This window comes from Pongo pygmaeus, chromosome 4 (assembly GCF_028885625.2).
Source record: "Pongo pygmaeus isolate AG05252 chromosome 4, NHGRI_mPonPyg2-v2.0_pri, whole genome shotgun sequence".
Classification (NCBI taxonomy): Eukaryota; Metazoa; Chordata; class Mammalia; order Primates; family Hominidae; genus Pongo; species Pongo pygmaeus.
In genome coordinates, this window is record NC_072377.2 from 77,447,500 (window position 1) to 77,474,029 (window position 26,530).

Here is a 26,530-nt window from a genome sequence, read left to right on the forward strand (position 1 = left end):
CATAAGGAAAAAGTGGGGAGTTAATCTGTATACTTGTGGGTGTGGTATCTACATAAATTATTTGGAATTCTTCTACATGGTAAATTTGTCTGTTCCCCCCATTACTTATTCAATCATTTATGTATGCCTGTATAGAGTCATGGATATTTATTTTGCACTTTGGGTAATAATCAAATACTACTTTATTTGTTGTCAAAGTGTTCCAGTTTTGGTAGCTGGGAACTCTTTTAGTTGGCTGTTGTATCCTTTTCACATATCATCAACATTGTATGTATCTTTTTTTTAGGGTGGTAAAAGTGTTCTTTGATTCTTGAATTGTAGGTACACAAAACTATGTGTTTATCAAAACCCACAGAACATTAGAGTGCACCGAGTAAACCTTAATGTATGCAAATTTAAGAAAACCTTGAGGTTGGGGATGGAATGCAGAATGTGACAAAACAATCTAGCTGTATTAAAAATGTTAGAAATAACCTTACCAAAGGGAATTTTGGGTGTGGTGGAGGGAGGTGCAGATCTATTAACTTTGCAAATGAGTGGAGTCTATAAGAATAAAGGCAAAAGAAACTATACAATAAGCACTGTCCTTTGGTTGATACAATTTTTCTCGCAGGCAAAAAGATTAAGAATTTTGATACCACTCTACATGTATTGCGCAAATAAGTAAATGGATTGTGGCTAGTAGCTGCCACGTTTCTCCCTGTTGGAGTGGGTGCTTACAGATAAGCAGGGGGAAGAGGCTAGAGTAATCCATGTGGTAAACAGATTAGAGTTGTAGATATCAGCATGCACTCATGTTCAGTTAACACAGATACACACGGTTGCATACAGAAATATTTGTAGATATATGTACATAGGTTAGGATACATTTATACATTTTCTTGATCTGGCAGTTAAGAGTGCCTAGAAGGAACCGCACCCCAGAAGTATATATAAGATGAGCCTGCCTGTTTTTTCTTTTTAAGTGAGTTTTATCTATCACATTTTATATGAATTTTAGCTTCAGATCTATGGAATTTATAGTTTATTAAACTCTTTGCTCATTTGTTTATTAAACATTTGTTTATTAAACTATTTGTTTATTAAACTCTTTGTTCATTACAGTTTATTAAACTCTTTGCTCATTTGATACCTCATAGTTAACTTATTTACATGTGGATAACAATATAAAATAATTAACTTATTTACATAGTTAACTATAGTTACCTCATAGTTACTATAGTTACCTCATAGTTACTATAGTTACCTCATAGTTACCTCATAGTTAACTTATTTACATGTGGATAACAATATAAAATCTATATATACTATATCTAGTATATATCAGTATATAGGATCTATATACTATATCTATATATAGTATCTATAGATAGAGATACAATATATCTATATATAGCATCTATAGATAGAGATACAATATATCTATATATAGCATCTATAGATAGAGATACAATATATCTATATATAGCATCTATAGATAGAGATACAATATATCTATATATAGCATCTATAGATAGAGATACAATATATCTATATATAGCATCTATAGATAGAGATACAATATATCTATATATAGCATCTATAGATAGAGATACAATATATCTATATATAGTATCTATAGATAGAGATACAATATATCTATATATAGTATCTATAGATAGAGATACAATATATCTATATATAGTATCTATAGATAGAGATACAATATATCTATAGTGTCTATAGATAGAGATACAATATATCTATAGTGTCTATAGATAGAGATACAATACATCTATAGATATGGACACAATACATCTATAGTATCTATAGATATGGACACAATACATCTATAGTATCTATAGATATGGACACTATACATCTATAGTATCTATAGATATGGACACTATATATCTATATCTATAGATATGGACACTATATATCTACATCTATAGATATAGACACTATATATCTATATCTATAGATATAGACACTATATATCTATACATAGTAGACATAGATATAGATACTATATATCTATATGTAGTAGACATAGATATAGATACTATATATCTATACGTAGTAGACATAGATGTAGATACTATATATCTATACGTAGTAGACATAGATGTAGATACTATATATCTATACGTAGTAGACATAGATGTAGATACTATATATCTATACGTAGTAGACATAGATGTAGATACTATATATCTATATGTAGTAGATATAGATGTAGATACTATATATCTATACGTAGTAGATATAGATACTATATATCTTTCTACATATTGTATATATGTGTATATATACAATCTAAATATAAACAATATAAAATCTACATATATACAATATATAAATCTTTATATATACAATATTACATCTATATAAAATATAGTCAAACTTTGCATTTTAAAATTATTAAGTCTGTGAACAAGTCTATGGCATGTAAGAGGTTTTTTTTTTTGAAGGTTTGGGAAAATTGGAATATAACATTATCGGATGCTGCTCTCCTGAAGTCCGTGGGTTCTTCCTAATAGGAGGGATTTCTTTCTCCTTAGGCTATGCCAGGAACTTCCCTATCCCTGCACCTCTACTCTGTCCAGACTTGGGGCTCTTATTCTTGCTTCTCCCACCTGCAGGGCTCCTCACATCCACTATCTGTGTTGCCTATGCAAGATAAATTCAAAATTCCATATGATTTATTATTCACAACAACTGAGCAAATTTGTCCTAATTCTTTCCTTTCAGGTTGTGCTCAGAAACTTCAGCATTTAAAACAAAAAGAGCTTCACCAAAGTTTCCTGTTGTTTGTCTGTTATTTTTCTTAAGATAATCATCTAGGTAAAACTTATATCTGTAGCAATATTAACCAAATTGTGGAAGCTTTGACAATATAATTCTTTTTTTTTTTTTTTTGAGACGGAGCTTCACTCTTCTTGCCCAGGCTGGAGTGCAATGGTATGATCTCAGATCACTGCAACCTCCACCTCCCAGGTTCAAGTGATTCTCCTGCCTCAGCCTCCCTAGTAGCTGGGATTACAGGCACCTGCCACCACGCCCAGCTAATTTTTTGTATTTTTAGTAGAGATGGGGTTTCACTATGTAGGCCAGGCTGGTCTCGAACTCCTGACCTCAGGCAATCCACCTGCCTCAGCCTTCCAAAGTTCTGGGATTACAGGCATGAGCCACCATGCCTGGCTCAACAATATAATTCTTTAACATGTGTTGTTTCAGTCAGGAAATCTATCATTATTAATATTTTAATATTTATATTTATTAATAATAGATTATAATTATTACTGTTTTCCTGCCCTGAGGTGTTTTAAGTATTTTCTTGTTTTCTTATTATATGTAGACACATATCATATATCAGTAACTTCTTCTAGCTGGGCTTCTAGGTGATATTCATTTTTTTCCTCTTAGAGAATAGGGGATGTAAAGACCATATCAGAACCTCTGCAGGTGCACATAAATGTTTTTGTTCAAATAAATAAAGGTAATAATGGCAGATAAGAAATTAAAACATTTTGTTTTAAGCAAGATGGTATTACGGACAGTGGCATCATGTGATTCCAATTTTTGACAACAGTGGTTGTACCATGCTCCCGATTTATGTCTATTTTATGTGAATTCAATTTTATGGGCTCTGCAAAAAATAAAAAGTGCTGGGGTTGGGGGGAGGTAGGGAGGAAAATCAGAATTCACACCTCAGGGTGGCTGTACCCATCATTTCATTTTGAGAGAATAAAGTCCGTGAGTGAGTGGGACACTGCAGATGTGAATGTGCTGTTTCTACCATGCTTCTCAGAGTGACAGCGTCTTGGCACAAGGGTAAGAGCCATGCTTGTAAAGATCTTCATTTTCTGTACAACATGGCCTCCCTGTGAAAGCCACCCATTTCACTGGGTGCTTGACCATAGTTAGATCCACAGAAGGACTGTTTGTGTTGAGCTTGCTGAGAAATGACATGGTGGCTTCTAAGGGATTTTGAGGAAGGCTTTATCCATCCCCGATTTTCACCTTATGCTAGAAGTTAAGGCTGCATATGATGAAGCATATATTTAAGTTGTCACTGCACCGGCTCAACTTATCCAGGAAAGGCTTATCCTAGCCTCAGAGGCCTTGCCTCCTTTTATCTGGATATTTTATGACTTTCCAGGAACAATGTCTAGTAGTAGTAAAAACTGTGGTGTCTTGGTGGCTTAACAATTAAGTAGAGAAGCAAAGCAAATCTTCCTCTTCGAGCTCCTTCCCTTCTTCTTCCTCCTTCTCCTCCTCCTGCTGTTTCTGTCTTGGTATCATTTTCTTGGAACTTCCTTGCACATTGCCATGTCTCAGTTTTAAAAATCAAATGATTACTCCTCAGCGTCAAATTGAGACTATTTCAGTGGCTGGGAACCATGGCTCATGCCTGTAATCCCAGCACTTTGGCGGGCCGTGGCAGGCAGATCAGTTGAGGTCATGAATTCAAGACCAGCCTGGCCATGGCGCATGTTTTGTAATCCCAGCTACTTGGGAAGCTGAGGAGACAGGAGGATCACTTGAGCCTGGATGGCGGAAGTAGCAGTGAGCCAAGATCATGTGACTGTACTCCAGCCTGGTTGATAGAGCAAGACTCTGTCTCAAAAAAAAAAAAAATTTTTTTTTCGGTGTTTATAACATAGAAGAGTAATATATGAAAGGGAAATTTTATTAACATTCAACGTTTAAAGCTTGTTGAAAATTTACTTATGTTAAGTTCTTCACTGTTATAATCTCATTGGATCCTCACAATAACCCTTTAAAGTATAGATAAGATTCCATTCACTACGAGACAACTAAGGCTCAGAAAATGTGAATGACTTGGTTAGGGCCACTAACTGACGGAGCCATTATTTGAGCCTGGATATCTGTGTCTCCCAGACTCATGATTTTTCTTTTTAGCTTGTGGTGCATTAGAAATATAAGACACAGTTCTTGCCCACAAAGAATTTTGGGTCCCCCTGGAAGGTGAGAAAACTGTACAAATACTGTAATTCAGATCAAAATGTGAATACTTCTTTGAGATTTACAAGGTTGAAAGGCAGGTTAATGTCTAAATGAAGATCAAGGAAAGTTTCCTTTCTGTGTGGGTCTTTTAGAAAGCTGAAACTTCAAGGCAACAGCATCTTCTCTGAATAATTATAACCTCATGGAAGTTCTTTTCTAGGTGAAGAATTTTCTAATTAAAGGAGGCACATTCAGGTGAATGTATCTTCCGTGAAAGCGTTCGTACTCTTACATGGTAATGGTTGTATGATATATGGTGAAAGGGTGGCCTTCCTTGAATTCTGCTGTCTGCAATTACAATTAGCCAGAAACAGTCACCTGTTGAATATGAATGAGATGTAAATAGCATCTTGAATTAATTTAAATGTAATTATATTGATAAACTGGGAAAAAAAAAACCCCACCTCAATTACTATAGAAAACAAGGAGGATAAATGATCCACATTCAGAAGAAACGTGTTGGTGAGCAAGGAGGTAAGCTGGCCTAAAAATAAAAAAGGCTATGCGAACACTATCTTTGACTTCACTTTCTAGTTGTATGTTAACTGTTCATGGCTGGTCAGTAGAAATCATTTTATTCTTTAGAAAACACTGATAAATGGTAAAGCAAATGAAGACATTGGAAAGTCTCTTCTTTTGATATCTGAGGTATTTTCACATATATCAGTTGGGTGTCTCACATGTATTGGTTAGGTCATTCAATACTATTTCAGAATAATGTTGACATCAAGAATCACTTCATATGTAACTGGTCAACAAGGACTGCATTTAGAAGAATTAGATTAGTATGAATCTGTCTGGAATCTCAACTAATAGAAATACTTTTTATGCAGTTTTTTCATCTCTCTCTTTGTCTATATTGCCCTGAAGTTCTTCTGATCTGTCACTGGTAGTCACAGGAGGAACAGCCTATTCCAGTAACTTGCTGACGTGGGGTTTATCTACCTCCTAGTTGAGTGACTCTAAAACTTCAATAGGCTTGTGAATTGCTTGGGATAGGGGTGGTGCTTGTTGTAAATTATTGCAGATTCCTGGGCCACCCTCAGAGAGATTGATTCAACACATCTGGGATGGGAATCTCATAATCTGCATTTAAAATGAACAGTTTTCCCTCAGGCCCCTACCTCCATTCTGATGCCTCTGAGAAATTCTGCCACCGATTCTGCTTTCTCTACATTTGTAGTCTTCTGAACACTTTGTCACATTTCTGACCAACTTAATAAAACAAGTTAGGGAGCCCCTATAGATTGTATTGCTTTTGTTCTGTTTGTAATTCCATAAGAAACATGTCTTCCTCTTTCCCATAGCATCAGTCAACTGTAAGAAGTATAGTATTCCTATACCTTTAGTTAAGGGGATGGTATAGTAGAGGTTTAGCATGTGTAGCAAGGAGCTACAAAACCCACTCCCACCAATTCAGGATGAGGACTTTAGTATTTCTAACTGCCTTGGAAATTTTGCATTTCAAAGGATTCTTTAATGGTAGCAAGTAGAGCTGAAGAAAAATAACAGTGTCTCCTGATCCAACACTATTTTGGTTTGGTGATTGTCCACACTAGTGAAGGTCCCCTTTCGTTGGTCTCCAGAGAACTTAGAAGCAGCCAAAAGGCCATAGACCTATGCACACTCCCATCATTGTCTGCAGCCTCAGAACAATGGGTTTTCTCTACCCAGAAGTACTGTCCTTTTTACAACTGTTGTGCTAAATAAAATACAAATATATATTTTAAATACTTTATAATAGTTCTTGTAGATGTTTTTGTCAAAATATGTGTTTTTAATCAGTTATCATGTAAAGGTTCTTCATCCACAGGGTAAAGGTCATTTACATGGGAGACCGACTATTGTAAATCATTCATTCTTTCAGCAATTGCCTACAGTGTCCTAGGCACCATTCTGTGCTCTAAAATTGAGAGTGAATGTAAATGCTCTTCCACAAGATTTGGTATATTTTCTAATTAAAGATCCATATGGACTAAAACTCTTTTACTGGATGTAAGGGCTGAAAGTTACATATCCTTGTAATTATACCCAGCTGGTTGAGAATAATATGTACTTATTCATCAAATTAAAAGCCACAGGCTTGGCATGGTAGCTCACGCCTGTAATCTCAGCACTTTGGGAGGCCAAGGTGGGTGGATCACGTGAGGTCAGGAGTTCGAGACCAGCCTGGCTGACATAGAAATAACACATCTCTACTAAAAATACAAAAATTAGCCGGGTGTGGTGGTGCATGCCTGTAGACGCAACTACTCAGGAGGCTGAGGCAGGAGAATTGCTTGAACCCAGGAGGCAGAGATTGCAATGAGCCGAGATCCTGCCACTGTACTCCAGCTTGGGCGACAGAGTGAGCCTGTCTCAAAAAAAAAAAAAAAAAAAAAAAAAGCCACAAAATAGAAAATGTATCAATATTTCTTTCCACTTAGTTGCAATGTTTGTAACTACTCCAGTTGTATTTTGTTTTAGTTGTATGTTTATGTGACAAACTATATAAAAACACAGCAGTGATTTATGTAATTCTGATTTTGATTTAAATTTGAAATTAAGTGGTCTCTCCCATTTCTCCTCTTCTCCCTGTACCCCTCACTCAACCCCTACCCAATCAGACAGGATTAGCTTCCATGGAGCCGGCTATGCAGCTATTTTCTTACACAGCGTGGCACAGTAAGACTGACAATTTAGGAAATAACTGAAGCAAAGAAATGAATGTTAATTAAGACACATACTGTCACCTTCTAAATCTGCAGACTTAATGGATCCTCGTATTGTTTCCAATGTCCTTTAGTTTATTTGGACATCAGGTGACCTCACAAAACAAAACAAACATTTCTTGCTATTGTTGCTACTAAAAGAAATGCTTAAAAGAGACTGCCTGATAACATTTGGGATATCCTTTTTTTCCACTGCAGATCTCGGCTGTTGTGCTTGAGCTTATTTGGGGCATGCATATCTATGTGCCTATAGGAAGCGGAGAAGTGAGCCTGAGCAGTGCCACGATTTATGGGGAGGCAGTAATGAGCTTCTCCTGAATGCTAATTACTGGAGAATTGTTCAGGGAGACTGCAAGAACTGTTGGTTTGTGGTAAATTAGTCACCAGCTCTATTGAGATGGACTGAAAGTTTAGATCAGAGCTATAAAGGCGCCAAAATCCTGATGATTGACGGCCAGACTTGGTGACAGTACCAATATGGAAACACCCCAATTGTGCTAAACAGTGGTAGATGACACTGTATAAATCTAATGAAATGAGTACAATCTATATAAAAGTTAAAACTTCCAACCACATTAGGATTAAAAGGGCGGTGAGACTGGATTGTTAAATGAATTATCAGAGCTGTTTTGGTTCTTAGATCCGAAAAGCTGCCCAAGGTGCTAATGGTATGAAAGAATAGTCTGCTCTGGAAAGAGCTCTTCCTGGAGTCTGCTGGCCTTCATTTGCCTGGGGATCAAGCTTTCTGGCTGTCCACACACATAAACCTCAACCTTTATCTAACACGGCACCGGGTAGCTCTTCTGAGAAGCAATATTCTCACTCCGAGGACAACAAGCCTGCATTGGGAGGCTTTTCTTGAATCACAGGCAGCTCTCTTTCAATTCCCAGTTACCTTCCTCCTTCATTTCCATTTCCAGCAACCAGAAGAGGGGAGTTAATGATTCATTTGCTCCCAATGACCTTTTGAATAAGTGGACTGCAGTGTTTCAGCCACTCTTAGCTCCCCCGCTTCTCCCTCCTTTACTTCCCTAGTTTGGCTTTAATATTTACAGCCTCCTTGTCGGTCTACACGCCTGAATGCCTGAAGGAAGCAAAACATTTATTGCCTTTCCCTCCCTGGTGTGCAGGAGCTATTTCATCCAGTCTCATTCCTTCCCTTTACATCACATGGGGAGGCTTGCCTCCTGGCTGGGGACGCCCCGAGTTCTTCCTGAGTCTCTACTGTTTCATCTGTTGATTTCACCAAAACAAAAAGATGGATTCTGACTCCGACTCACCTTTTAACTACTCGTGGCCTTCCTTTCCCAAAATGAAGATTCGAAGAAGGACGTCCAAACAAGGTAGATTGCGGTATCTTTTCTTTCCTTCACGGGCAAAACCAGACATCCTATTCTTTCTTTTCCTTGTTTCTTTGCCAGAGTGTTTTTCCAATGTAGCGCGTGTTTATACGTGCCTTTATAAAACTCTCACTGTACAGATACATATAGGTTTCTGAGGCAAACCTACTAATTCTTCTTATGTTCCTTTCACTTTGAATCTACCTACCTTGGTGTTATTATGTATGTGCAATTCTCTTTAAAAAAAAAAAGAAGGGAGTTTAGTATAAGGTAAATGTTTTGGATTCACTTAATCAGAATTACCTTGGAGTTACCTTGACAATAAAGAGTCCTGTTGATTTAAACATGTTCAGTCTTTGTGGGATTTGCAGAGAATACGCATGTGTTTCATACTCAGTTTCTGCATCTTTTGTTTTAGTTTTCAAGTGTATAGTAATTAAAAAAAATTTTTGTAATTAAGAAAATTTTTCTATTTTATACTATTTTATTGATTTTATAGATGTTTATAAGGAAAGGATTTGAAAAAAATACTTTCAACACAAAAGCCTGTATATCTTCAGAGAATACAGTCACATATTAAATAGTTTACTAAAAATAATTATCAAGTAAGTAAAATCCCTTACTGCTGAAGGAAGAAGAGCCATTTATCTGAGCATGACTGATAATGGAATGGGTTTACATTACTTACTCTCTCTTACTTGCAATCCATTCTTCTTGTAGTGTGGGCCATGGAAACAAGGGGCAAGCTGGTGTTAAGGTGTAGAAAAAGTGCCCTGAGAAGCTGTTGTCCCATCCTCGGCTGGGCTTAGCTGGCGGTGATTGTTGCCTTCCGAGGTTTAAAAAAATAAGATAGTGTGTAATCCTTCCCCGTTCTTGTCTTGTGCAGGGACGTGTGTGGTTATGTTTTTAATTCAAGGAGAAAAGGAACATTTTCACAAGCTTACAAGCAGAAAAGGTGTTTCTAAGCGGGTTGCCTCTGCAGCGCTGTCCTTCGGGAGCATACCTGTTCTAGGGAGCAGGATGGCTTACCCTGTCACCCTGTGCTTCTCCCAGAGGAGGATGGACGCCAGCAGTTGTCAGCAAACCAGCTTAGCTTCAAGCATCTTCTTTCTTCCTTCTGAAATACAATAGAAGTGTTTATTTGGCTTGTTTGCTCTTTAGCTTAGATCAAGGCCAACCCCAGGAATAAGATGCATTTACCATCTAGGCTAGTAGAAAGACTCAGCCTGAACACATTTTTCATGTTGCTCAGCTGCCATCCTTCAAATTCTATCATTGAAGACTTTAATAGCTTATATTCAATATACTATTTTAAGACATTAAAATTAATGTTTTAAAAATTAATTTTATTTTTTATCTAAGAAAATTGATTTTTCTATTTTATTGGTTTTATAGATGTTACAAGGAACAGACTGAAAAAAATTTCAACACAAAAGCCTGTGTATCTTTGGTGGATACAGTCGTATATTAAAAGGCCATGATATATGTAACTTACTATTAAATGATTCAGGGGGTATATATATATATATATATATGAGCACAAGCATGTGCTTATAAAAACAAGCTTGTACACAAATAGAAAATGGAGTCAAATGTTAACAATATGTAAATCTGGGTAAATAGTATATATTGCTATTTTTTTGTGCTGCTGTTATTCTTTCAGCTTTCTTTTTAAAAAAATAGTGGATATCCTTCAGCTTTTCTGTAAGTTTGAAATTATTCCCGAATAGTAAATAAAAAACCATGTAAATTGTTTTTGAGGGAGGAGATACACAAAGTCATTATTACTTTGGAGTGAATATTATCAGTTCTGGTACATTGAGAGCTTCTTGAGGATAGGTACCATTCTGTAGAGTCTACCGAATCTCTGTGTCAATTCTAACCCAGTTAAATTTGGGTTGTAATCTGCTTTATTTAGTTTTGTATTTATGTGGCCTAATGTTGTTGGGGCCTGGGCAGCCTAACACTGGAGAGACATGGGATTAATGATGAGGAGGCCAGTGGAGAACTTTGAGAGTCCATTGGAGTTGTAGGGAATGCATTCATCATGCTCTTCTTTTAAATCCAAAGTTGAAGCGTGGCCAGTACAAGCAACAGAAAGTCATAGCATAGCTATGTATAAATTAAACATGATTCAAGTGAAAGCAGGTACCTGGGATATGGAAATGATTAACTATTTGCCACTGATAAAAGATGAGTGAAAATAAGGTTGGTAGCAGCGAGGTGGGTGGGGATTGTTAGACCATGTTCCACACTTGCATTCTTTATTAAATCATGGTGATTTAGTTATGAAGAGTGGGTTTGGTCATGCTGTAATGCTAGCTTGACAGAGTCCCAGCATCACAGATCCTTAGAGCCTAAAGGGCCTTAGAGATGATCTGGTCCAATTCCCTTATTTGACAGATGAGGGCAACAGTGATGTGAGGGGGTGTTATTCATATGTTCAACAAACATCTGGGGTGGGGGGTGCCAGGCACTGTTCTTGAGGGTATGGTGAAGTAATGACCCTCACAGATGCTGTCTCTGCTTACAGGGATCTTAAAATCGGGACCCATCTCCCAGGACCCAGACATGCCCCCTCCATATAGTGGAAGAAATACCAAGGGACTTGGTTTTTTAGCCTCATGGCCAGTTTGTGAACTGTGGTCTCTTGTCGCTTAGAGGATATCATAAGTATTTTTGTCAGTCTTTAAAACTGAGGTGGCTTGAATTTCTTAATCATTCTTCCCTTCCTTCCAATCACCACCAACATCATTCTCATATGTAGGTTCAAGTCACCTGAGAAATCATGAAGGTGGATTTGAGAGCTTGGAATTACTGGCTTGTTGGCAAACCTCTCTTGAATTAGGTCAGAAATAGTGTCTGATGTGCTCTCTTGTTCTTTCCTTGTCCTGACCACATATATATTACTGGCTTGTGGAGGGAGTGATGTGAAAATTTAGAGCAAGGATTTGGTAACAGGAAAATAACATTAGCAGAAACTCGCTAATACCATATTTCGGTTAAAAAGTATATCTAGTACTTTCTTATCTTCATGCCTTCAGCGGGAAGAAAAGAGGATGTGACTTAGAAGCAGTGCCTTTGGAAATGACCCATGTCCAGAGCAGAGCACGATGAAAGCAGTTAAAACCAGGCTGCCCAAAATGTACTCCTAGGGTTCGCAAAAGTTGGCTTGTTCCTTGCATAGGCAGCCCCAGGACAGGCCGTACTAGCAGCCCAGCAGTTAATGATTGGAGTGGGCCAGAATCCATTACTGTTCCACTTCAAGGGCTCCAGGAATGCCTGATTTCCTGTTTTTTTTCTTTTTTTTTTTTTTTTTTAAATAGGAGATTCAATCAAGAAATTTATTGCTTATTAATCAAAGATTGAAAAATATAGGAATTTGGCTTTACCCAAGGTTCTCATAATTGTCATTCAATCTTTAAAATGTATACTTTAGTATAAATCGTTAGGCCCCAGGAAATGTTGAAATGTTTATTCCTTTATGCCTCTTATCCACTTGTGCAACTTCCCTCGTTCTCTCCTTCCCCAGCTCATATCATATGCTGCCTTTCCAATGACACATAGTGTGAACATTTGTTTTCTTTTTGCTGGTACAAAACCAGGCTACAATTGCCAAAGAAGGCAATGCATACCAGAAACCTTGACAACCTTGGAGAGCTTAGATAGCATCATATTTTCTCTAATCATAATAAAAATAACTAATATTTATATGGTACCCTATTAATCATAACTACTCTTTACTAAGCTATAGTACATGCTTTACATCTATGATATATGAGTCCCAAAATAACTCTGTAATATAGATATTGTCTCTGTTTTATAGGGGAAGAAACTGAGGCTGAGTTTTACAGTTATTCCCAAAGTCATACCAGGAAACACAGGGAACAATAACCATGGTAGAATAAAGAAGGAGAAGGAATGAAAGAATGACATATGAATAATGTGTTTTTTGCACATGTTGTCTTGTAAAAGACCTGTATATTAGATGTGATTGTCATCTTCATTTATTAGTTGGGGTCTCCAAGGCTCAGAGAGGAGAAATGAGTTGCCACAAATTAGAGCTAATAAATGGCAGAGCCAGGCCAAGAACCAGGACACTCGAGAGGCTTTGTCCTTCCTGGTATGTTTCACTACTTCTTAGTAGCAGTAAGGCATGGTAAACTTCAATGGGTAGCTACCTTGGGTTCAAAAGGTGTCATTGTGCCTCCCCATCTTAGCTTCTCCCTCTCCTTTGTGTATCTTTACTAGAAGGAGAAGTGACAGGGGGAGACTCTGGAGGAGCAAGATGGTAGGGTTGTTTGTGCATCTTGATACCTTCCTCCTATACACAGATAGAGTACTTAAACACATCATTGGATTGGGATTGGGAACAGATGCACAGACACCTGGAGCACAGGATGGTTGGCTTAGGAGAGGAAGAGATAGGATAAATTGGGAAAAGAAGGGGCTGGGAGTGCTTTCCACTGTGGCCTGGAAAGTTTACAGGTTTGTCCCGGACAAAAAGATACAGTTAGAGAGATTAGGCATGCTGGGAATGGAGAACTAAGACCCTGAGACCATTGTTTTGGCCTATTTCATGAGCTCATTTAATGTTTAGAGGGCAGGTACCTAATCTGAAAAAATAATCCTTGACACAGTAAGTAGGCAGAGGTATGATGACATTTTAGAAATGTTAATGATTTTTAAAGGTGAGATACTTTTATCTCATGGCCTTATTTGTCTTTTTTTCTTTCCCTCCCTTTTGTCAAGTTTCATCAGATGTACACATGCATGTGGATATGCGTGTAAGTATTCAGTCTAAAAACTCCCCAAATGATAGCTGAATACCATAGGATGAGTAAGTCACTAGAGAAATCCTTATTAAGGAAGAGAAACATTTTTCTAAAGGTGACATAACCTGCTAAGATTTCTTTGGCTCTCAATGAAAAGAGTGTTTAACCTCATACAGAGCAGTTTCAATTCCAGACTCTGCCTAGAGGCCTACCATTGTCAGCAGAGTAGAGGAGGCCCATTGCAAACTCTGCCAAACAACATGGTTGCATACCCTCAAAGCTCCCTTTAGTTAAACAAACACTTTGGCAAATTTTTGAAAGTAAATTTTTCTTTATTTTTGGCTGCTCAAATTCTTGGACATGGTATCGTTCTCCATTAATCTCTGCAGGTGGAAGGGAGACAGTATTATAATTTACTATATTCTTGTTCAGGGGACTCCTCTCCATTACTCCTAGTTTTAGGGAAGGACAAATGATTATTTATTCAGATACGTTAATTAAGTAAAGTAGAAAGTGATCAAGTCCCATACGAGAGATCAGGAAAAATTACTGTCAAAGTTCAAGATGAAGAGACTAGTTCAAGTTGGGGGTATCATAAAAAGAATGTCATTTCAATAGCCTGTAAGCCTGTGGTGAGCTTGGTGGGATTTTAATGGCAGGATGTTCCTTCTAAGCAAATGGACAGAGTCAGATATACATAGAATGTATCAAAGTGATAGAAAATAGCCTAGCCTTGTGGCCTGTTGATTCATGGCGATACAGAAGTGCAGAGAGGTACCAAATGTTGTGCTGGCCTGGATGGTTAGTTTTGCGTGCTTAGTATGTTTCTTCCCTTTGCTCTTTAGAAGGTGGTCCCTCCATTACTCTGGCCATAGGTCCAAATGATGCTGCTGACTTTTCATGTAACTTTGCCTTGCTGAGTGCAGTGGGATGGGAACCCCACCCAGACTAGGCTGATCACAGCACTTCTCCTGCCTGGGTCACAATGATTGGCCTGGGTTGGGCACATGATTTAAGCATAGCCAATCCGAATCCTTCCTTGGGATTATTCAAACTGGAGGTTGGTGGGCGATGTCTTCTTTCTTGGATGGCAGTGTCTTCTTTCTTGGGTGGCAATGCTGGATAGATTGGAGTGAAAACCGTTAGCTGGAAGAAACCAGCCTGTAGTAGGAGGAAATACTGCAAACATGTAAAGAGAAGTAGATGAGTGAGAGGGTCCTGCCTGTTCCAGGCCCTTGTTGCTGCCCAGGTTCCTACCTCTCAAGGCTTGGATGCTTAATTATTTTAGTTTTGTGAGCTACCCTTACATTCCTTCCGTACATCTCCCTCACTCCCTCTTTTATTTTTGTTTTAGCAAAGTCAGGTGAATATTTCTCCCACTTTTAACTATTAATCTCCAACTTGCTGTTTAAGATGGAGCTTGAGTGTCCTTTTTACCAGGAGGCATTCTCTGAATTACCTTGGAGTTCAGCATTGTATCTCCTGTGTCACTCTGCCTTGCGTATATTTTTAGGAAAGGCCCTCTCATTACTGTATCACAGCTGTTATTAAAGCTCTATACCCTAAGACACTGAATTCCTTGAAGGCGGCCAGCCCATTATCACATCTCCGGCACTTGGATCCCAGAAAGTAGGCAGTAAATATTGAAAGTGCCTCGTGGCATAAATTTACCCACACTACACCCAGATAGTCTTTATCTACAATTGATCTGATCATCTTCATGGGGTCCCACTCTATAGGCAGTGGAGCAGGGGAGGGGAAAGGATATATTTTAGCCTAATATAGAAAACTTGGTCTGATACAATAACGTAAATAGTCATTTTTGGTGACTGATCAGTATCTTTATGTAAAATATTCAGTGTCTCAAGTTTCTTCCCTCTCCTACTCTTCCTTGTCAAGCTGCTGTTGGATGTGATTTCCTGGCGACAGTGGAGGTTAATCGGGGGTGGAGGTGGAGGGATGGAAAGTCCCAATCCTTCAATCTACACTGTACCTCCTGGGTCCTCCTGGGTTCTGCTGTGGCTTGGCTGGCCTAGGCTCTTCCCTGAGGCATGAGTGCTTTATTACTGGGTGTTCTGGCATCTGTGATAAAGGTCAGCAGCTGGGATTGTGGTGCTAGTCAGGACCTGGTGATTCTCCTTCTGGCTTCACCCTGACTTGGCCCCACCCTGGCTCTTACCCTACAGAAACCTTGGACTCTCTTCCCCTGGCTGCTGACCCAGATGCTTCCCCTAGAAACGTCTGCCATCTGGTCTCTTCCTTTGCACCATGGTGGGCCTCATGGCAGTCCACAGGTGCTCAATTCAGGCCACTTCCTGTTCTTCTCAGAGGGCTTCAGGATTTATGGGATCCCATTCTCACCATGTAGGCACCTGAGAGTGGCCCAGGAAAGCTGAGCCTGGCCCCGCTGCTTGACCTTGTTCTTCCTGCATGTGTGCTTGGTAATGGTTGTCCTTATGATGGTGTGGGGTAGCCTGCAAAGTGATCCACTGCAGAGCCCCAGATGGAAACAGGAAAAACCCACCTACCCTCAGAGTAGCCCATAGCTTATTTCACACTGTTACGCAGAGGTAGGGAAATCACTTGTCTCGTCTACCTGGTCAGTGTCATCCCTGACAATGGAGAGTCCTGGTTATGAATGCTGACAAATCCTACATCCAGCTGTCATTCATCCCTACCTACCCAGTGGTGTCTTGGAGTTGCTCAGGATAATGAAACAGGATTCAGGAATTAAGTAGGGCTTCTCAACCAGAAGAAACAGGACAATTTGGAGGAATGCCAGGTAGTACTTGGCTTTCATCATTCATTCAGCCATTCTTCCGTTTATTCATTCATTCAAAATGTTTCTATTGAGGACACATAAAAAATAAGTGAAAAAATGTACATTTCCATGGAGAATTCTCTATTTTGCTAGCATAGTTTTTTGTCTATAGAACTCAATTACTTTTGAGGATATTTAGGGGGGCCGAAACACATATGGCTCTAGGGATAGGCACTGGAGAATAGAGCTCCTCATGAATTTGAAAGAAACAAAATCATTTTGTGTGCCAGTGTCTTTCCATAAGATTATAGGCGATTTGACGTATTCATAGAGTTCTTTGTGATGATGACATATGGGGCATCTTCCTCATTAGTTTGTTTATATTTTTGGAGTCACTTGAAGTGGTCTTGTCAGAGTCCGCCACTTCATTTGAGGTCTTTTGGTTTTATCATGGTGTTTTTATATATTAGGTTCTTCCCCTCTCAGTTTGCCAATTTTTCCTTGATGTGGACTAATTTGCTTTAGGCCTTGGAGAACTGCATCAAGAAGGAACGGGCTTGTTGATTAAATCTAATCATGCCAAAGTCCACACACCACACATGACTGAATATCTGCTTGATTGCTTGAGGGAAGCAAGGGAAGAAAAAAGTTATTTATACATTCAAGTGTCCTTTTTCCAAACATAAACGTAGGGAGTCTTGAAGGCTACTTTATGCTACTACAATGAGGAGTGAGGACTTGGAAAGATTGGTTTTTGTTCTCAGAGGCCTGCATTTTCCCCATCTTCTCCTGACTTCCCCCTATGTCTCTCCCCTATTATAAGGGAAAAGGCTTGTTTTCTTCTTCAATAATTTTGATTAGTTCCTTGAAAACAGTAGAATAGGACTCTTTTTAAGGGTCTGGTTTTAGAGACCCAAAGTGTACTTGCTATTTAGGAGGGGGGAAGGAGGAGCTGGAGAAACAGCTCTCACTCCCAGCACCTCTGGAATCCACTGGCTTTGTCCCCAGCTGTTTCTGTGGCTAACAGGACTGCCCTGAGAGGCCTGATCTCCTTCCAGGGACCACTTTTCTTTCTAAAGGATCCCAGGAAGGTTAGGTAAGTTATGAGGGTGAATTGGGTATTTGGGTTGAGACTCTAGTTTGGTGAACAGAGGTTCCCTGGGTTCTCTCAGATATTCTTGCTACCTATTAAAATCTACAGAGTTACTTTAGCTTACATATGACCCACAGGAAATTCCTGGGCTGAGGATAATTTTGGAATTTGGATGTATCCTCTCTGTAACCTCAGGTCCAACTCAGAAGAGTATGGCCAAGACTAATATCAGGAAAAATCCTAAGAGAACATTAGAAGAGGAATGGGCGAGGAGATGAATGCTAGTTTACCTCTGGAAATGTCCCGCCCACCCCGTTTTTTTAGAGACAGGGTCTCACCCAGGCTGGAGTGCAGTGACAAGAACATAGCTCACTGCAGCTTCTAACTCCTGGACTCAAGTGATCCTTCCGCTTCAGCCTCCTGAGTAGCTTGCACCACCAGAGACATGCACCACAGACATGCACCACCACGTCCAGCTAATTTGTTTCATTTTTTTTTTGTAGAAACAAGGTCTTGCTGTATTGTCCAGGCTGGTCTCGAACTCCTGGGCTTAAGCATTCCTCCTACCTTGGCCTCCCAAAGTGCTGGGATTATAGGCATGAGCCACTGCACCCAGCTCAGAAATGTTCACTTTCATTGTGAGGGTAGGTTTTTTCCTTTCTTCTGGGTCACACTAAGACCACTGGTGAAAAAGGACTTTCTATAAACTTCAGAACTTGGTGAAGGTCCCTTTGAATGAGGAAATTTGGGAGATTGTATACGCAGCGGCTGGGCTTTGCTCTCTGTCAGGACTGTGTTTGCGTTCTGGTTCAACCACTTAATAACCTGGGCAGGTTAATCACTTTCCTTGGGCCTTAGCTTTCTTGTCTACAAAACAAATATGATAATGACTCATGCAGTTATGGAGAGTAAGTTTGGCAGATGGTTAAAAACAATTCTGTATGCTCTTGGGTAAAACGTTTCCAGTTAATACATTTATACATATATTATCAGATATGGTCGACTTACTGATAACCTACCATTTTGCATAAAATTACACAGCTTTACTTAAGAGGCACATTTTAAAAATATGACTTTTTCAGATTCTTATTTTAGATCTAAGGATGGCTATTCTTAAAAATCTAGAAATTACAGATAGTAAAGAGTTGAAAATAAAAACTGCTTATATTTTATCACCTAGAAATAGCAGTTGACACCTTAGTTTATCTTTTAGGTCTTTGAGTCTTGAGTATCTTGAATGTTGTTGTGCTCTTAAACAAAATGAGATAATGTATCTACTGATCTATGAATGTTTTCTCAGCAAGACTCAGCAAACTGCCAGGGGTGAATAGGACAGGGCCAGGAAGTGGGCGAACGTACCTAGGTACAAGTCACACTGTAACACATTAATGAAACTTCTTAATGGAAAAATACCAGACATTGCTCAAATACCATTTTCTTTGGTTCAAAATAGGATACTTGGTAACCCTAATTATTACATAAAGGACTTTGAACTACATAGCAGAGTGTGCAGAGAGCCACCATTGATTAGCTGTGTGCCCTTGGGAGGTTACTTAAATAGCACTGCAGTTTCCTCATCTGTCAGATGGAATTGTTTTGGGGATGAAATGTGTTAATAAATATTAATCATACAGTGCCTGGTTCAGAGTAAGCACCATAGTTATGTTAGTTACAATAGTAGTAGTATCTGGTATAATTACCCAGTGTGTAGCAGGTGTTCCAGAGATGCTGACTCTTATAGTAGTTCATATTTTACATCTAATTCCTCGTTTTTAATGTTTTTCTTCCTAATATTTTCTTCCCAGTACCTTTACTTTGCATATCTGCCTGATCATCCCATTCTTTTGTTAGCAAAGGGGTAGCCTATCTGATATTTTAAATAAAGGATTAACAGTAATACTCTTGGGCTACTGCTACCAGAAGGCATAAGAGGTGCATGGTATTGTGGTGTTTTACACAATCTGTTTGTAGCTGAGACCCTAGTCGGGAAGTTACTTATCCTACCAGGAAGAGCAAAATAAAACTCTCATCACCAGAGTGTGATAGATGACATAGGACAAAATACAGAGATAGTAGAAAGAGCTCAGAGAAGAAGGAAAGCCTCCTGGCTGGGTCAGGGGACCTCCTGGGGAATAGACAATACTCACTGGGCTTTGAAGACTTTTTTTTTTTTTTGAGATGGAGTCTCAGTCTGTTGCCCAGGCTGGAGTGAAGTAGCATGATCTCGGCTCACTGCAACCTCTGCCTCCCAGGTTCAAGCGATGCTCCTGCCTCAGCTGCCCGAGTAGCTGGGATTACAGCATGCACCATCACACCCGGCTAATTTTTGTATTTTTAATAGAGACAGGGTTTTGCCGTGTTGTCCAGGGTGGTCTCGAACTCCTGACCTCAGGTGATCCACCCACCTTGGCCTCCCAAACTGCTGGGATTATAGGTGTGAGCCACCGCACCAGGCCTGAAGATGTTTTTTTAAGAGTCACTGATAGAGGCTGAGGGCTTCGTCCTGGGCCCAGCAGGTTGCACAGTACCTGGTGATCAGTAGACACTCAGTAAGTGTTGAAAAAAAGAATGAATGAATGGGTGAATAAGTGAATGAAAGAAGACAGTGACACTCCCATCACAACGTGTAGCAAGGAGAGCCTGAGGTTACAAGAAAACCTCAGAATCTGAGAAAACATTACTAGACCTGAAGATAATTTTCTGTTCTTGATGATAAATTATTTATCTCTTCAGTGAATATTCATTATCCATTGCCTGCCTGTATGGTTCTAGGTACTGGGGAGATGGTGAACAAAACTGTCTTTGAAGTTGCTGTTCTCATGGAGCTTATGTTTTAGTAGAAGGAAGCAGATGACATACAACAAGCAAATAAATCTCTAATATGCTAGGTGATGGTAAGGGGCATGAGTGAAAATAAAGCAAGGCTTGGCGGTTGCCATTTCATATAAGTTGATCAGGGAGAGCCTCTTTTGTAAGATGACACTGGGGCAGAGATGAGAAGAAAGTGAGAAAGCAAGGCATCTGCATATCCAGGGGAAGAGCCATGCTGGAAGGTGGAGCAGCAAGTGCAAGTGGCCTGAGGCAAAAACAGCAAAAGGAGGCTTGTGGGGCTGGAGCAGAGTAGCGGGCAGGGCTTCAGAGAGGGTGGGAGACAGTGGAGGAGGGGCAGGCAACGGGAGGCACGGTAGGTCATGGAAAACTCTGGCCTTCACTCAGAACGAGATGGGAAGCCACTGGAGAATTTCGCAGAGGCATGACATGACTCGATTTCCTTTGTCTATCCTGTAGCGAAAAGGCTATGGAGGGCCAAGAGTAGGAGCAGAGAGACTACTGTTGTAACAGTTTAGAAAGAAGACAGTGGAGGCTTGCCTGGTGTTGCAGTGGAGGTGATGAGAAAGGTCAGATTCTGAATCCAGTTGTGAAAGAAAGAAAACAGTCAAGGGTGACTCCAAGGAAAGACAGAGTTGCCATTTTTTGGGAGGAGAAGCTGGGTGTCGGGGTGGGAATCAAGAGTTCAGCTTTGGACCTGTTGTGCTTGAAATGACTGCTAGGACACCTGGGAGGAGATATTGAGGGGATAGTTATGACTCAGGGGAGTGGTCTGGACACCTGGACTGGAGTCATCATCATATGATGGTGTGTGATGCCATGCTGTCAGATAACCAAGGGAAGAGTGGAGACGGTGGAGTTTGAGGACTGACCCTAAAGTAGTACAACCTGCCAACATCCAGAAGATGAGGAGGAACCTGCTATGGGGCCTGAGAAGAAAAGGCCAGCAAGGTAGGAGGAGAACCTAGAGAGCCTGGTGTCGTGGAGGATAAGGACAGGAAATGATCAACTGTATTAAATACTGCCGTAGGTCACAGAAGGAGCGACTGAGAACTGACTATAGGTTCTGTCATTTGAAGGTCTTTGGTGACCGTGATGGGCACTGTTTCAGCAGAGTGTTGGGAATTGAACTCTAAAGTAAGGCTCACCCATTTTATGGTGGTTAGTTATTCTCAGTGAACGTTTCTGCTGTTCATAAAGGTCTAGAGTTAAAATACAATGAATGAATGAAACCCATTTACTCAGCCACAGTTAAGAGACACCTGGACTGAGAGGCCCTCACCTGACTTTTGCACTCTGGCATCCAGAGTGGGTCAAACCAGGTCAGCAGCAGGTTTGCAGAAAACTGCCTTAGCTGGGTTTGTTTATGTCTGGGCGTGGGTCACTTACATAACCAGTCAAGTAGGCCACATTTTGCTTTAGCTACAAGGCTCTTAGCTTCTTAAGGGAGAGGTGGATTTTGTTGGAAATCAGTTGAAGAAGCCCTAGGCTGGGCTGTGCCATTAACTGTTTCCTGCTAGACTTGAAGTAGTTGTAAATGTCAGAAGGGAGGCATCTGCAACTGCCTCTCCCTCTCCCCCTTACTAGTTCCAATTCCCCTTCTTTCTATGGGTGGAATCTATTTACTTTCAATTGTCTCCCCTGTGTCACCTGATTAGAGCATTTAGTACAGGAAGGATGGGCTGATGAAAATTTTGACCTCACGGAGCCCTTGTGGAGTCAGCTAGATCACATTACAAAGCAGTGAGAATAGGAGAGCGGAGAGCTGGGGATCCCCTTGGAGTTGCTGTTTATCCTCCAGGCACTTTGCAGTGAGAAGCTGGCCTGAGTCCACTTCATCATGTTAGGACGTCTTAGTTTCTGAAATCCTGCCTTTGTTCTTGAGAAATGCTGTCTCTGATTGTCTGACTTTATCCTGCAGTTATAATCCCTCCCATTTCACGAGAGCTCATCCTTCAGTCCTTGGCGGTAAATCCTATGGGCAGTTTGATGGCTTTTCTTTCTCTTCACATTTTAAGTTTTTCAGTTAACCATGTCCAGGATAAATTTTTCAAAATTTCTTAACACCAGCTAAGTCTGATATAAAAGTCACAACATTTTAAATGTGCTTTGTGAAGCAAATGGAATTTTTTGTGCATGCCAGTGGCCTTGGGTTGTTTTTGAATGTGTAACATTATAGCAGAGGTTGACATTATTTTTAAAAAGAATCAGAACTAAAATTATGCAACCTCATTTACTTTTTAAATATTTAGGAAGCATAACTAATAAAGTATTTATAGGGTGCTTACTATGTCAGAGTCTGCTCTAATCACTTAAAATATTAACTCATTTAATTTTCACAATAATTCTATGAGATGGATATATTATTGCCTTATTTTACAGATCAGGAAATGGAAGCACAGAGAGCTTAAGTAACTTGCCCCAGGTCACACAGCTAATAGATGGTGGAGTAGAGACTTGAACCCAGGCAGTCCAGGGCTCATGCTTTTAACCACTGCAACACACTAGTGTTTTTCACTAATTTAAAATCTGCAGCCATTTTTTTAAAATGGGAGTTGAGCTTAGGCTACTTTTATATTGTCTTTGAAATATATGCTTACCAAATATTAAAAATTAATGTTATCAACAAAACTATAAAGTTAATTTTTAGCTAAGAAAAACTTCCTATAAGACAGCATTAATTTAAAACAAGTAGCTGGTTCTTATTGCAAATTATTTCTATATGCTCATTGAAAAAGCAGTCCATTTTTGGGGTCAATAACTTTTTCACTTAATTTGTTACTGGAGTAATTACATATAGAAGTGATAAAATCATATTTCTTGAAAATATTGAAAAGATACCTTTAAAAAAAAGAAACTATTTTTGGGGACTTTCTGATCTCACCCAAAAAGCCTGCTAGACAAATTTGAAAAGAGCTGTAACACTTAAAAAAAAATGAAACTATTATAGCTTTTCCTTTGAATAGGCTGAAACATGGTAGAGCAATTAGCCACTTTAATATATGTAGCTGATGTTTACTTGAAAGTGTTCTTTAAGGCTTATTTTCCTTTCACGATCAGTCTTCTGCTGGTTTTAAGCCCATTATTTGCAGTGGCTAGTGCTGAAGTTAATAAAGGAGTGGTGGTCCTGTTAGTCTGTGTCATTTTCTGGTTTGTGAGTCTGTGTTCACTTCTAGATCCTATTGTCTTGAGGCATCCTTTGACAAGTAGAGGCTATGTATGCCTCAGAAAAATACTCAAAAGGATGTTTGTGCCAATGTTATTAATGATTGCAGCAAGTGCCTAAATCTACACGTCAGGTTCTAGGTGACAGAAGTAGAGAGGAGATTATGCTGGATTACGGTCTTGCACACCGACGTCCTTCACAAGACTTACTGTCTCCGTGGAGCCATTACCCGAGTGACAGGATGATGACATGGGCTAAGCCACCTTTTCTTCCTTTCTTTTCCTTTTTCCTTTCTCCTTTCCTTTTCCTTTCCTTTCCTTTTTCCTTTTTCCTTTCATTTCTTCTTTCCTTTCCTTTCCTTTCTCCTTTCCTTTCCTTTCTCCTTTCCTTTCCTTTTTCCTTTCCTTTCCTTTTTCCTTTCCTTTCTCCTTTCCTTTCCTTTTTCTTTTCCTTTCTCCTTTCCTTTCCTTTCTCCTTTCCTTTCCTTTTTCCTTTCCTTTCCTTTTTCCTTTCCTTTCCTTTTTCCTTTCCTTTCTCCTTTCCCTTCCTTTCCTTTTTCCTTTCCTTTCTCCTTTCCTTTCCTTTCTCCTTTCCTTTCCTTTTTCCTTTCATTTCTCCTTTCCTTTCCTTTCTCCTTTCCTTTCTCCTTTCCTTTCCTTTTTCCTTTCCTTTCCTTTTTCCTTTCCTTTCTCCTTTCCCTTCCTTTCCTTTTTCCTTTCCTTTCTCCTTTCCTTTCCTTTCTCCTTTCCTTTCCTTTTTCCTTTCATTTCTCCTTTCCTTTCATTTCTCCTTTCCTTTCCCTTCTCCTTTCCTTTCCTTTCTCCTTTCCTTTTCCTTTCTCCTTTCCTTTTCCTTTCTCCTTTCCTTTCTTTTTTCCTTTCCTTTCCTTTTCCTTTCTTTCTCTCTTTCTCTTTCTTTCTCTTTCTCTCTCTCTCCTTCCTTCCTTTCCTTTCTTCCTTCCTTTCCTTCTTTTCCTTTTTCCTTTTTCTTCTTTGAGACAGGGTCTTACTTATTCTGTCGTCCAGGCTGGAGTGTAGTGGCGCTATCACAGCTCACTGCAGCCTCCACCTCCCAGGCTCAAGCAATCCTCTCACTTCAGCTTCCTGAATAGTTGGGATTACAGGTGTGCGCCACCACACCCATCTGATTTTTGTATTTTTAGTGGAGACAGGGTTTAGTCATGTTGCCCAGGCTGGTCTTGAACTCCTGGGCTCAAGTGATTCATCTGCCTCAGTCTCACAAAGTGCTGGGATTGCAGGTGTGTGAGCCACCACACCTGAAATGGGCCACTTTTTGAAAGTGTATGGTGAATTCCTCTAGGAATAGTCCATCTTGGAGATGTCCACAAACACAAAGATGACATTGAATCATAGAGTCATGCAGGTATTTTCTTTTGATCGTTCTGTTGATTGAAGGAGAAAGTCTCAGTGTGGTATCCTTGCATCTTTAACATTTCTTGAATCCTTCAGAATCTCCCTTTACAACAAAGGGAGAGCAGCCCTCTCAGACTTTCAGTTTTGATAGTCATTAGTCAGAATCTAATTTCATTGTTTTGTTTGCATGATTTCAGTTCATATAATTCCCTTCTTCTTCTTCTTTTTTTTTTTTTTTTGAGATGGAATCTCACTCTGTCGCCAAGGCTGGAGTACAGTGGCGCAATCTCGGCTCACTGCAACCTCCATCTCTGGGTTCAAGCAATTCTCCTGCCTCAGCCTTCTGAGTAGCTGGGACTACAGGTGTGTGCCACCATGCCTGGCTAATTTTTTATAATTTTTAGTAGAGACAGGGTTTCATCATGTTAGCCAGGATGGTCTTGATCTCCTGACCTTGTGATCTGCCTACCTCAGCCTCCCAAAGTGCTGGGATTACAGGCATGAGCCACCGCGCCTGGCCTTCCCTTCTACTTTTGACAGGAATAATATTGGCTTTCTATGTATAGTGGGGATAAGATTTTTCTTAATATTATAGGTATTTTTAAAATTAATTTTATTTAAAGAAAAAAGATGAGTCCATTTAAAGATGGGTACTAAAGAATATAGGTGAATATATTCATGAAACAATATAGGTGATATGTAAATATGGCAAAATTGTGAATTTGGTAGAAGAATGAGAAAAGCTTGGGAAGTGTTGTTCTAATATCTAATATGGCTGATTTTGTAGAGACCCACAATCTCTTCTTTGAAATTCTTGGGACCAAATTTGTTTTGGAATTCAGAATTTTCAGATTTTTTTGGCCTGGTGTTCATACTGATATGATATGACTCCCCTAGGAGACACTGGGGCAATGCTATCATCAAGTGTATTAATATTTCTGCAGCAAAATGTATGACATTGACACCAAGTAGAGCAAATAAAGAATATGCATGGTCCAATGTGGGCTCAGGTCAGATTGTGCCACAGAATATGTTTTTGAACCAAACTTATGGGGAAAATTCTGATTTTCAGAGCTTTCTGGATTTCAGAATTGCAGTTAAGACAGTGTAGACTGGCTGGGCGTGGTGGCTCATGCCTGTAATCCCAGCACTTTGGGAGGCTGAGGCGGCTGGATCACGAGGTCAGGAGATCGAGACCATCCTGGCTAACACGGTGAAACCCCGTCTCTACTGAAAAATACAAAAAATTAACTGGGTATGGTGGCGGGCACCTGTAGTCCTAGCAACTTAGGAGGCTGAGGCAGGAGAATGGCGTGAACCTGGGAGGTGGAGCTTGCAGTGAGCCAAGATCATGCCACCGCACTGCACTCCAGCCTGGGCGACAGAGCCAGACTCTGTCTCAAAAAAAAAAGAAAAAAAGAAATTGCTAAAAGAATACATTGTGTATATAACAAGAAAATGTAGCCAAG

The 26,530-nt window shown here is 39.6% G+C and overlaps 1 protein-coding gene and 1 non-coding gene across 6 annotated transcripts in view; one reads left to right on the forward strand and one right to left on the reverse strand.

Moving 5' to 3' along the window:
- ARHGEF28 (Rho guanine nucleotide exchange factor 28) overlaps positions 1–26,530 on the forward strand; it is a 312,580-nt gene that overhangs the window by 180,624 nt on the left and 105,426 nt on the right. The window contains exon 1 of one of the 5 annotated variants that reach the window (XM_054486935.2): positions 8,890–9,067. The exons of the other annotated variants lie outside the window; for them this stretch is intronic. Within the exon in view, the coding sequence (XP_054342910.1) occupies positions 8,983–9,067 (85 nt within the window). The 5' untranslated portion in view covers positions 8,890–8,982. Of the gene's footprint in view, positions 1–8,889; positions 9,068–26,530 lie in introns of those variants that run through there. 5 annotated transcript variants of the gene reach the window in all.
- Positions 23,387–23,449, reverse strand: LOC129037685 (U7 small nuclear RNA). The gene has a single exon (XR_008502915.1). It is a non-coding gene; the product is annotated as a U7 small nuclear RNA (small nuclear RNA).